Source organism: Eublepharis macularius, chromosome 2, assembly GCF_028583425.1.
Source record: "Eublepharis macularius isolate TG4126 chromosome 2, MPM_Emac_v1.0, whole genome shotgun sequence".
Taxonomy (NCBI): Eukaryota; Metazoa; Chordata; class Lepidosauria; order Squamata; family Eublepharidae; genus Eublepharis; species Eublepharis macularius.
In genome coordinates, this window is record NC_072791.1 from 73123372 (window position 1) to 73136721 (window position 13350).

The window sequence follows — 13350 nt, forward strand, 5'->3', positions numbered from 1 at the left end:
TACAATGCACCAAACAGAATTTTTTTGCACCAAACCATATTCTCACAAAAATGCAAAAACCATTTGTATTCTTTTGCTATTTTAATCCTGCGAGCAAAAGAAGAAAATCACAAATACACTGGTATGTATCCAACCATAAAGTTCATCATCCGATCGAACAGCATATCTTTTTCACCAACTCCCTCACTGCAAACCCTCATCTTGTCATCTATGATGAACTGTGAAGGGGTCTGTTGTCCCCCAAGAACAAAATTACAGGGGACTCAGGAGGAGGAGGAGGAAGAAGAAATGGAAAAGTCCTGCTCTGCAAAGTCTGTGGTTGGTTGGATACTTGCCACTGCATCTATTAGGTATGCACTTTGAGGAAAAAATCATTATTATTTCAGATCTGAGATTCAGGGTAGGGAACAAGTTGACCATGTATTCTTGATTGTTAGGTAGAACAGATCCCGTTCAGGATTCTAATTCATATGCATGTGTGTGGTATGTTGGGGTTCCAGAATTTCAAGACCGATAAGAACAACAGTGTGCTTACGTATCAGCCTTCTGGACAGATTAGTGCCACACTCAGAACAGTGATCAAAGTCAGTATTATTATCCCCACAATACAGCTGGGGAGCTGAGGCTGAGGTGGGGGGGGGCGCTTATTCAAGGTCACCTGTAGAGTTCATGGTAGTAATGGTGGTTGAACTAGAAGAGTGCCGCTTCTCAGCCCAGCCTCTTAACCACTATGCTATAGCAGCTTTCAGTGGGGAAACCAATTCAAGGGTCTGATGCAGCTGTTTTTAAAAATAATCACGCTGAAATAGTACAGACCTCCTAAATTTCAAGCAGAATGTTTGATTTTACAGACCCCACAAATTAGGTGCCTCTATGTCCAAATGCACTTCTTTCCACTGATTCCTAAGGGGTGTAGGGTGGCAGCAGTGGCCTGCAATCCAGTTTCTTTATGTAATCTTACAGTGATTGACTTAACAATAAAAAAATACCTTTACAGCCTTCCTTGTTGTAGTCTGTTGTCTCCTTTCACAAAGTAACAAAGGTGGAACATAGTCATCATGGGAGATTTCAATTACTCTGATATCTGCTGGAAATCAAACTCTGCTAAAAACATGAAGTCTAATAAATTCCTGACTTGTCTTGCTGCCAACTTCATCTTCCAGAAAGTAGAGATGGAAACGGGGGTTGGCTAGTTTGGACTTGATTCTTACCAACAGAAAAGAACTGGTTGATGAGATGAAAGTAATGGGCACCCTGGGTAGTAGTGACCATGTAATTTTGGAGTTTAAGATCTTGGGTAAGGGAAAAGAGAAACAGACATATAGGTTGGATTTTAGAAAAGTGAAATTTAATCATGCTGGGGAGAATCATATTGTCAGAAAAACTCAGGGAGAAAGGAATTCAAGATGGGTGGGAATTTCTTAAAAGTGAACTATTGAAGGTACAATCACAAACTATTCCAATGAGAAAGAAAAATGGGAGGTACCTAAAGAAGCCAGGGTGGCTCTATAAACAGCTGCCTGAACATACACATTCTCTGTAGGGGTCCCCATCTTATGGAACAGCTTGCCTAAAGAAATCGGGAAAGCTCCCATTCTCCTGGTTTTCCACAATCTGTACAACACCAAATTATTCAGGAGTACTTTCTTACACTGGTAACAGGCTGTGCTGTAAGGAAATTGTTCAATGAGATCCTTTGATAAAGGGATAGGGACTATACTACAACACTACGCTGTTGGTTACTGTCATTAATTATGTCATGTCAAACTGCCTATATTTTATACAACATTGTTTCAGCCCAGTATGAGATTTCTGCTTGATTTCAAATTTCTGCAATCTATACTCTATTGTATTGTCTATTGAGTGTCCCAGCTGTTGATTGTATTGAATTACAATGAAGAAAACGGCAACATGTAACACTACCTCATTTCATATGGAGACATCAAATAGGAGGTTAGAAAATTTAAGTAGACCTATAGACCTGGAGATGACTTGTTGGCCTGATACTGAGGATGGACAATAGCATACAGTGAACATTCCCCACTCCTTCCTACATGACCTTGTATGGCAGAGAAGAATCTCCTGTCTTCCTTATATACACTTGTACAGTAGTCTGAATAGATCCCAAAGAGGGTCATGGACAAACACATCCACATATATTTCTTTACAATTCAGGCTCTGAGTACTATAATTTTTAAAAGAGATATTTGGAGTTCTGTATGCCTGCCTTCTTCCTTTTCAAGATTTTGTATTACAAAACATGAAGCAAAATTACTCAAATGATTACTGGGGCCCAAAAAAAAACCCACAGAAAAGTGGTATGGAACTAACACCCAAGGGAGAGTTTTTGGTAATAAACATCGAGATTGGGTTTTTAGTTTTGTTTTTAAAAAGACACACATACAAACCTGTCTTCATCAGCTACACTTAATAAATTACTCATTCTTCCTTTTAAATAACGTCATGTACAAACCACCAGTTACTGCAACATATTAGCTACTGCTGACTTTCTGAGAGTTGTTTATATTTCCATTTATCCACTCATTACATCATCCTGTGGTTTTCTTAAAGGTTGCCAGGGTAGGTTGAATACATGGTTGGAATCTCTCTTTAGCCAAAACCAAATAATTTTGTACTACAAAGAGATCAGCGTAAAGCCCACGCACGCTTTGCAGTAAAGGGACCATCACACTGTTCCCTGCTAATGATATGCCTTTTGTATTAGGTTTATTTTCTTGGAAAACATCAACCTTTTCAGGCATTGCCTTTACACTGGACTTATAACAGGTGGCACCAGCAGTAACCACTGTATTATGGGAAGATTAAAAAATGAGAGGAAGGCACAACCAATGACTGAACTGCCTTAGGTCACAGGTGGAATCTATGAGAAAGAGAGCACTATATTAAGTTTTCCTGATGCCTCTGCAAAATAACAACATGATCAGCTGCCCAGCAGGAGATATGCTTGGAGACCAATAACACATTCTCATATTGATCAGCAGGGGAATTCCATTCTTCCTACGACCTGCTAAGAAGCATCATCAAAAAGGGCAAGGCTTAAACTAATCAAGGGCCACAACTACAACAAAGAGCAAGTAAGTGAAGGATGAAGAAGGAGGGCCTACAAGGACATTGGATGAATGCATCCAATTCTTGGTCCAGCCCCCACTATAAAGAAAAGACCGGGGCAAATGCCAGCACCAGATCAAGAGTTCTTTCACTGGTGAAAGTTACTAGGAGAGTCACCATGGTGCTCTTTACAATTCCATAGGGATTTTATGAATAGCTATGCTTAAATTGCCTACTATCAGCCTCAAATTCCTATGTTTGCCAATGAAGATTCAAGATGACCTTATCTGGCAATGAATGAAGTTTACAGAGTACGGAAACTACTTATTCAGCATGTATTAAGTCAAGCAAATTGTCTATCACATATGTCCTGACTACCCTTTTGTGTGCATCTGAAAGAAAACTCCATATACACAGCCAATCAGACCATAAAGCCCTCATATGGAGTGCCAAGAACAGTAGAAAAATCTATGGAAAGAAAAAAGAAAATAAAGCTCCCATTAGTTGTGGGAGTTTTCCCAGCTGTGGCTACAGATTCTATGCAATGATTTATGATGAACAGAACAATAATTGCAATAAAGAGGTATAAAGGATAGTGTGGGAAAAGTTGAGATCATCCTGCCTGCCTAAACTTACTCCCCTTTGCAAAAAGTAAACATTACCTGAATTTTTCATACTGGAACTATTTAGCTTGGAATCTTTGATGACTAAATGTTTAATCCAAAGTGTGGGAGCTGTGATTTCTGAAAGAAAAAGATAGACAGAAGAATATATGCAGTGGCTTTATTTTTTGTTAACAGAGCAATATATTCCAAAAAAAGAGGAGTTTTTCTCCAGAGTTCCACCCAATTTCTGAAATTATCTGTTTTCTTCATTGTTCCTTTTATAGTTCATTATATTTACTGCTTGATTTTATCCTTATATTTTAATTGTCTTACCTTTGATGTTGTTCACATGTACTAGGTCTCCAATGGACCGTCACCCCATATGTTAATTTTAGTTGATCACATGCTTTTTAAAACAATTAATTAAAGGCCCAGAAGGGAATATATGAGAAATACATAGATTAAGGATAGGATCAAAAGAATGAATTTGTGAAATAGGAAATAATTAACTATTGCACAGCACTCAGGAACCAGAAAACTTAAAATTATTAATTTTCCCAAAATGAAGTTAGGGAGAAAAGGTACACATGAAATTAAAAGAAATAGAATAAGGGTGATAAATGACTTCTTCCAGTAAATTTGCGAAAGGGGGGGAAAGGTCATGAAATTGTTTTTAAAAATAAAAACTTCATGAAGGAAAAATAAGAGTGAAAATAGCAATTGATGGAAAGAACAAAACCTGCCCAACCACTCCTGACCCAAAAAGAAGAAATTGAGTTAATCTGAGCTTTTTGTATCACAGAATCAAAATATGCTAGCAAATGTTTCAAAACAAGAAACAAACGTGGGAGATATCTTGAATTCAGGCATTCCTGAACTTGAAGAAATCAAATATAAATGTGCAACATGGTCCAAAGAGATTATCTGGGTGCGGGCAAGAATTTATACATGGGCACTAATCAATCTGTTCTTCCTCAGCAGCAGACCACAGGTTAGGAGGTTAGGACGGTAGTTTATCTGACAGTGCAGGGAGCTGCTTTTGCAAACAGTGTTCAGAAGTATTGTGGAATGAATTGAGCTCACCAAGCTACTTTTTTAATTGGTGCACTGATCTTCATGGACTATGTTTCTCTCTAGTTGATTAATTAAAATAAAGCAGAGCAAAACTGCAGTATTCTACACTGCATATTCATCTAGTGTTTGAGTCACTGGTGCTCTTCTCTCAACACCATGTACCTAAACTAGGGGTATGTGCTTTGGGTTCCTGGTTTGGGGGGAAAATGAACTGGGCCGATTTGTAAAGATTTGGTATTTCCAAATCAGGGCCAGTATGATGGCTCTGATTCAGAAAAACCAAATCAAAGCTTCCCGAAGCGATTTGGGTCGCTTTGGGACGCTTTGGGGCCTTTTTATAGGGCTCCCTCCCACCAACACCCCACTTACCTGGAACATCCTGGTGGTGGTGGAAGCGGTGGCACGGGTGGCAGAGGCACCGGCTGTGGCCTTCCCCGCTACTCTGTTGGCTGCAGCGGAGGCTGAAGCGGTGGCTGAGGTGCCAGCTGCAGCCTTCCCCACTGCCCTGCTAACTGCCACAGCGGCTGAAGCGGTGGCGAGGGCAGCAGCCTTCCCTGCCGCCCTGCCATGGTGGCCGAAGCAGCAGTACGGGTGGCGGAGGTGCTGGCTACGGCCTTCCTCACCACCCTGCTGGCCACTGCAACAGCCAAAGCAGTGGTGCAGGTGGTGGAGGCACCAGCTGCGGCCTTCCCCGTCACCCTGCTGGCCTCCACGGCAGCCGAAGTGGTGGTGCAGGTGGCAGAGGCGCCGGCTCCAGCCTTCAGGAAAGGTAAGTTGGGTTGGGGTTGGGGGAAGGGTGCTCAGGGGGGAGGTGAGGGTCTCACTTTGGTATGCTCCAAATCATTACAAAGCATACTGAAGCGATTCCGATTACCTGAACCCGAAGCGGCTTGCTGCTTTGGGTTTTGGGTTATTCTGAATCTTTTTCTTGCTTCTAGTGAACCCGAAGCGGGAAAACCCCGGTGCACGCCTCTAACCTAAACTGTGAAAGCATTTTGTGCAAAGAATTATAATAATGAGGAAAAGCAGGAAACTCCAAGGAATTGCTATCAAAAAGCTTAATTTTTCATTCCATTAGTCACATGCAGACATTCAGTAAAGTGATTTTGGACCAATTTATCTTCCCAACAGGTCAAGCTGATAGAATATTAAACTGTCATTGCACTTTACAGTGATGAAATACAACTGAGAGCAAAAATATTTCATGAACAGGTTACTTGAAAAAAGGTCTTGTGAGCTGTATGTCGTAACAAAAACCACAAAAATATTGGCTAAGATGTGAATTTTTGCCTTACATATTTAAAAATAAAAGCCTTTTTCTAAAAATGAATACTACAAAACTGTATTTCTTTGCACAGTAAAAAGAAAAAAAATAGAAGAAAGAACTATTATTAAAGCCAAGATATAGCAAGTCAATAATTTGAGTTTGTTTCCCAGCATCAATACCACAGCCTATATGACCAGGAATAAATCTCTCAGGATCAACTTTTTACCAATCAATAGATCTAATGCTCAACATGGCCAAATCTATGGATACTTAAATCAGGAGACTGGAGCCATGAACAGACAAGAAAGATTGGGTCCACATTGTGAAAGGCAGGGCATAAATGGAGTAAAAAAAAATAGCTGAAGATGGGGGAAAGGTTAAATGTAGGTTGGTGGGTGGATGAGAAGGAGAAGGCAGGAAAAGGTGAGGATATGGGGCCAACAGGAGGAGGGAAAGAGGAAATGGTGGGCGGATACAGGGGAAGCTGAGGTGCCCACACAAGACGTTATGGGTTCCTCGCTGCACAACTGGGCCTGGCTTGCAGGCTGGCACTGCGCAGCTTGGCCAAATGTTGCCAAGGAGAGGCTGCCAGAGGAAGGAGGGGAAACCGAAGACGGAGGAGATCAAGGCAGGTTGGCTGGTGGGTGGGAAGGGAAGATGGAGGCAGGCAAAGGGGAGAGGCTGTGGGGGTTTTCAGGGAAGGGAAAGAGTGAATAGTGGAGGAGGGGAAAATGAGATGCCCCCTGAAAGTCTTTGCAGGTCCCTTGCTTGTTTATACTGATTGCAAATGTCTTGGGGTTTGGTAAGTGTTTGGGTTTGAAAAACAAATCTCTGGTTTTCAGAGCTTCAAATAACACTGATAGCACAGATCTACGAACTGCAGGACTAGTTTGATTCAGCACCTCTGTTTATTCATTCTCTTTGTGGGTTCCCTTCACAGTGGTGACCTATTTCCACAAAATTGGTCACTTTGAAACTGTAGCATTTCTAACAAGATGTTCTTTTTGGTTCTCTCTTATCTGTAGATCTCATGACAATTGAACTGAATCAGAAGAGGTAACAATTGTAATTATTCCTTTATATATGCAATGAAAATCTGGTACAGTGAGACAAAACAATGTATAATCCATGGGTGATATAACTTTGCAAATGCATGTGTTAGCACCCAAACAATGGATCTCACAATCATCCTCTGTACCAGCTACATGAGGTAGGGCTACTGGGTTACCCAGCTCCCTTTTCCAAGGACCATTTCAGTAGCCAGCAGGAGAAAAAACAGTTTAAATAACCACCTTTTGCCACTGCCGTTACCTCCCTTTCAGCTCAGAAGTTGTTAGTCTGTTCTAGGAATTGCTGGAAACTATGAACTCTAGAGCAGACTGACATCACTTCTGGTTTGTCCCTGGAAGTGAAATAATGCCATTGCTCAACATTGGCCACCTCTTGTCCCTGCCCCTCCCCCAAACTCTAGCTGGTTGGCAACCCTAATGTAGGATGAGTTTTGGTGGCAGTGTGTTTACTTTGCTTGGTTGTAGCAACTGAAATTCAACCAAGCAATTTTGTTTTCCAAATGTATTATAGGAATGTCCTACAAAAACAGTGAATCCAAACCAGAAAGGATGTGGTTAATAGCTTGCAAAATAGCTTGCAAATATGTCACAGCATGCCTCTGAGCGATCTACTGTCTCCTCCTAGGGGGTGCAGGTTAAATTTCTAAGAATGTAAGATTAATGAGGGAGGGAAGATGGCATGGTATAGCCCAATCTTGTCAGATCTCAGAAGTTAAGCAGGGTCAGTACTTGGATGGGTAAACACCAAGGAAGACTCTGCAGAGGAAGGCACTAGCAAACCACCTCTGTTTCTCACTTGCCTTGAAAGCCCTTTGCTGGGGTTGCCATAAGTCAGTTATGACTTGGCAGCACTTTACACGCATTTACAAGATTAATGAAGACTAGATGGCCCAGGCTAGCCCCAACTTGTCAGCTCTTGGAAGCTAAGCAGGGATGAGGAAACTACCTACGAAGTCCAAGCAGGGGCAAGCAATGGCAGAACCACCTCTGAAGCCTCTTGTCTTGAAAACCCTGTGGAATCACCATAAAGCTGCAACTTCAAGGCACTTTCAACCACCATGACACACTACATTTTTAGCTGTGCCTAAGGACCAACTAGACATGATGAAAGCAGGACTGTAGTATTCTCCCAGAGGAGGGCCATCTCTCTAGCTTAGATGGCACAGAACAGCAGTAATTCACAGTGAACTATTTCTTTCATTCATCAAACTCCTCTTGGCTAGTGAAAATACTGTGCCAGTCTCTTTCTTTTGCTCAACCAGTGCTGTGCCTTCAGTACTTGGCTGAATCTTGTTTGCATGGAAGAGTGTAAGGGCTGCTTGAGTGAGATTCTAAACAGTCAATTCACACTTCTTCAGAGAATATATCTTTAATAATTAATAACTTTAATAACTAAGCATAAATCCTATAAAAGACAGATAATTGATAACAGTCAGAAGACTGATCATTAGAGGCAGAACATTAGGCAAAAGAACTAAAAGATGTAGTGCAGGCAAAGTCTACACTTTCAAAAGGAAACCTCCACGTTCCTTTTCCAGGAATGAGTGCAAGAGTTAGAAGCTGGACACAGACCATCTTTCCAACTTGGACACAGTCTTGCCCCAGAGTCTTGATCCAGATGGGTCCCCTAGTCTTGAACACATTTCAGGGTGACAGTTTGATTGATTCTCCTGCAGCTTGGGAGGATCTTTGTTAACCCAATCAAATTTGGGATGGGCAGGCTCAAAGTTTCCCTCAGAATCTGCTCTTGGACAATCACTTCAAAAGTTTTTAGGGTGCTAGAACAGGAAATTAAACATCCATCAGCTGTGACAAATGCCAGAACATGAGCCCAGGAGTCTATTACATTTCCAGCCCATGGGCCATCATGTTTTTTTCTCCTTCCCCTCAGGGAAGGGCTTTGGCATTTAATTACCCCCCATATTATAAAAAAAGCCTGTTTTATTTTGAGACACATTTCAGCCTCCAGTAACATTATATCTAAGCTATCCCAGAATGAACACAGGGACAGAAAGGTGAACATCTCAGGCAGAAACTTCATACGTATCCAAACATAAAATGTTCAGAAACACTTAGATACGAGCGCAGCTCTCAAGACTGTACTCAAATGTTCACAAAAGCATCCATTTCAGACACAGGAAGTAATTAGAAGCAGAAGAAAAAATGAATCACAGTGCTACCGAGTAACACCCTTCTTAAGTCTACCAAAGTCACTATACTTAGAAGGGAATAACTGTTTGATGATGCAAAACACCTGACTTGACTCTAAATAAAGATTTTATAAGGTGTTATCAGTGGGTTTTTTCATGGAATAAGAAAATATATTTGATGGGAAAGATCTTCTGAGCTACTTACCTTCTCCATCAAAAACAGGCTGAGTCTCCATAGTAGGTGTTGGCTTCGATCCATCATCTGAATTGAGAGTTAAAAAGAATCGAAAAGAAACTACCATTATTGAGGTAAATACTATCTACTCTCCAGTACTTTTGAATGATTGGGAGTTTTACATGGCCCGGCCAAGTCCATAAGAAAGAAGATGAAAGACATATTTTTAAAAAAGAAACAGAAAATAACAATCAAATGTGCAAAAATATTAAAAGTGCATAAGAGGGTTTTTTTTAAAGCAACAATTTTTAATATGGTTGTTACTCTTTTTTTTTTTTTTTAGTTATAGTAATCCGTCTTATGGACAATCCACATTGTGAAATATTTTCGGTGATGAGTTCTTTCTATATTTGTTACTACTTATACAGAACCAGTTCATTTAACTATGCCAAAAAGTGAATTAATGGGTACTTCAGCACAAGGTTACCATGTTAATAGTGGATTCTACCCAATGACTCTGTTTTGCTCATAAGAGACCTTTCTGCTGGTGTAGGGAGCTGCTTCCACTGGCAGAAAGCAATAAAAAGTGGAATGGATGGATATAAGCCAAGCGGTCATAAGTACTGGACAAAGAATCTGGTTGCAAAGTAGAAAAGACTTTTAAGTCTTCCCTATTACATTTAATTGAAATACATTATTTCCTGAAACTTACCCACAAGGAATTTGGCATCACTATTTCTTGTAGAGTCATTAAACAACAATAATCACAAACAATGATTATTATTATTTCTAATATTTACATGAGCAAACTAATACTAACACAGTTTTAAAAGAAGAGTGAACAGAAAAAATGCACTCTTTATCACTTTCTCTTATCCAGAAATTCTCTGTTCCCAGAGAAAACAACAATGGAACATTTATCATTACAGCTTGAACCAAGTAAAATCCATAACAAATATAAACCTCATGGGAAATAATCAATATTGAAATCTGATCACAGGGTGAAGGACACGGGACTGATTCATGCTTTCCTTGCGAAATCTTCTTCATTCCATAGATACCTAGTTTGGTTCACTGCACAGAACGTTACAGAGTTTGAGCGCTCAGCATCATACATATATGCCTGCATGGCAAGCGTGCTGTTTTTGCGGATAATGATTCATGCTGGAGGAATGAAAAATTATTATGGGCAAAAAATAAAGCTGGAGAACCAATGATTGGTTATAATATCAGATTGGATATTTACTGTATACTATAGCTTTAAATACATTGTCGCATTTTGTGTCCTCATGTCCTGACACAGGATATACACAAAGAAAACTCAGTCACAAAACCAAGTTGGATTATATAGTGATATGCAGCATTTAAAGACAGAAATCCTGTCCAATTTTCATGAACAGGTAATTATCAATATGTAAATTTCTAAATGTGGTAATCATAGAAACAGTTTCCACATGCAGAAAAACAAGCATCCTCGTTGCATTCATAAACCAGAATTCCCTATGGACAGAGCAGGTAGGAGATCAAGGAAGAAACAGGTGATTAAAGAAGCACATAGTTCATTAAAAATCAATGTGGTGAGGGATGTATAGTAGGGGCCTGTATGACTATAAGGTTTATATGGCTGTAAGGTTTAATTATTTGTTCAGTGTATTAAATAATTAAGGTTCACATCTCAGTCCAAAGCCCAAGGCTAGTGCTAGCTATACCCTCTCAGGGGAAAAATAGGAAAAGAAGATTGAAGTGCATAGCAACTGAACTGGAGACCATAGTGACACCATCAGCATACACCAATCATGGTACAGCAGTCACATATGGAAGCAGCAAAGCAACACACCCTGACATTAGTCTGCTCACATCCAGAGGACACAAGGGAAAAAGCCAAAGAAACAGCACTCTCCACTGTATCCCAGTTGTATCCCAGTACCAGCAGCCCTGTAACTACCTATCTACCTATCCCAAGAAGCTCTGCAGATGTGGGTTCAAATACCATACTTCAAAGTATTGCAATAGACAACTTACCATGCCTTGGACACTGGCCGGGGGATAGGGGGTGGGGGTGCTGCTGCTGCATGTCTCTCTGTTTGTATGTGCTACTGTCTTGTTAAGTAAGCTGCTTCTCTTTGTCTAAGGTGGGAACACCTCCTGATTCCTCCTCTCTCTCCGTTTCCTTTGGGAGATTCTCTTTCTTCTTTCCTCATGGCCTTCCAAACGGGAAGGATGCATTTTTCAGAGCTCCTGCCATGAAGGCACCATCTACACACCCACATCCAGTCTTGATGCTGCACAAGGTAGTCATGGTATAGGAAAGTGATTCTTTACACTATTATTGTTTATGTCATTTATAGTCCACCTTTCTCACTGAGACTCAAGGCGGATTACACAGTGTGAGATTAGTACAGTCAATATCTAGGACATTTCCAAACACAATACCATTGGTAAATAAACACAAGTTTACAAAGACATAGAATTAGCAAGAATCCAATACAGAGTTGAAGAAATGCTGAAACAGAACATAATCAATTCTAGGGCTGACATTAGACAACATGAAGCACAGGTAGCTCATAAGAGCACATATTTAAAGCAACAGATAGTATGTAAGGCAACATAGTGGTGAAGTCTATGGTCCCTAACTCATTAGCGAAGCATCTGAGACCTTCTTCTTTCTACTCCAAGATATTGCTGTGAATTGAGCATATAAGTTCTATTTTTTCCACAATTTCTTTTCTATAATTTCATTGTCTGAGGATTAATTACTGCATGTTGGGGGAAATGCTTCTGACTAATTCTGCTATCAAACCAAATATAACTATTTCTAATACAAGGAAAGAAAGTATGGCTCGGCCACTCCTACCATACCACCTAGATGTCTTCACAGCTCCCTTAGCAGAGGAACTCCAACCGAAAGCTCATCACCTCTCCCAGGCAAAGATTCACATCTCAGGGGGAACAACATCCCAAGGAGCATCTTTTTGCAAGGCAAGGGCAGAGACAATAGGGCAACAACAGAGGAACACAAAACACTACAATCCTAGAAGGCATTCCTGTCATTCCTATAATAGTTCACTTGGAGAAAACAAATTGTTCATCAGCAAAATAGGAAGAGGATGAGAAGGAAAGATTAGAACCCACACTGCAGAACGGTCCTCTAACTCACACCCAACTGAGCATACAAGAAAAAGAGACATCGAAAATATTTGGAATCCTTCACTGGCCCTGGTGTCGAAATATGAGGGCACAAGAGACTATGGAGAAAAATATAAAACCATGAAAAAGCTCAGGTTTGATGATGAAATTATAACACTTCAAGTATCTGTGTAAGAATATTCCACTTGACCTTGTAAATGTTGAGTCTGCACTTTATGAATGTTCAAGGTTAAGCTCAAACAGCACTGATAAGCAGTCTGGTCAAAAGAAGGAGCCAATTCTTCCCCTTACCTTCCAAATTTTTTCTGATTTCCAAGCTGTGAACTTTGGGCAACAAAGCCATTTGGTATGGTAATTAAGGCAACTTGAGAGACAGGACAGTACCTAATGGAATTTCTTTTCCCTCCCTGGTGAATTTACACTGGGATGGGTTTTAGTTGCTTGAAAGTAGAAGAAGGCCTCTGTAGAGGGAAGCAGCCATTCTTAGAGATAGCAGAGAGCCAGTTTGGTGTAGTGGTTAAGAGCAGCAGGACTCTAATCTGGAGAACTAGGTTTGATTCACCACTCATCCACTTGAAGCCAGTTGGGTGACCTTGGATCAGTCACAACTTCTCAGAACTCTCTCTGCCCCACTCACCTCACAGGGTGATTGTCGTGAGGATAATAATAGCATACTTAAACCACTCTGAGTGTGCGTTAAGTTGTCCTGAAGGGTGATATATAAAAAAATTTCATTGTTGTTATTGTTATTATTAGAGAGATTTTTGTTGGGCATACAAGGAAACATGAAAAG

The 13350-nt window shown here is 40.5% G+C and overlaps 1 protein-coding gene across 1 annotated transcript in view; it reads right to left on the reverse strand.

Annotated features, from left to right (window-relative positions):
* SMOC1 (SPARC related modular calcium binding 1) overlaps nucleotides 1-13350 on the reverse strand; it is a 153004-nt gene that overhangs the window by 50817 nt on the left and 88837 nt on the right. The window contains exons 6-7 of the mRNA XM_054969947.1: nucleotides 9441-9497; nucleotides 3732-3812 (exon numbers count right to left, since the gene is read on the reverse strand). Of these exons, the coding sequence (XP_054825922.1) occupies nucleotides 3732-3812; nucleotides 9441-9497 (138 nt within the window). The remainder of the gene's footprint in view (nucleotides 1-3731; nucleotides 3813-9440; nucleotides 9498-13350) is intronic.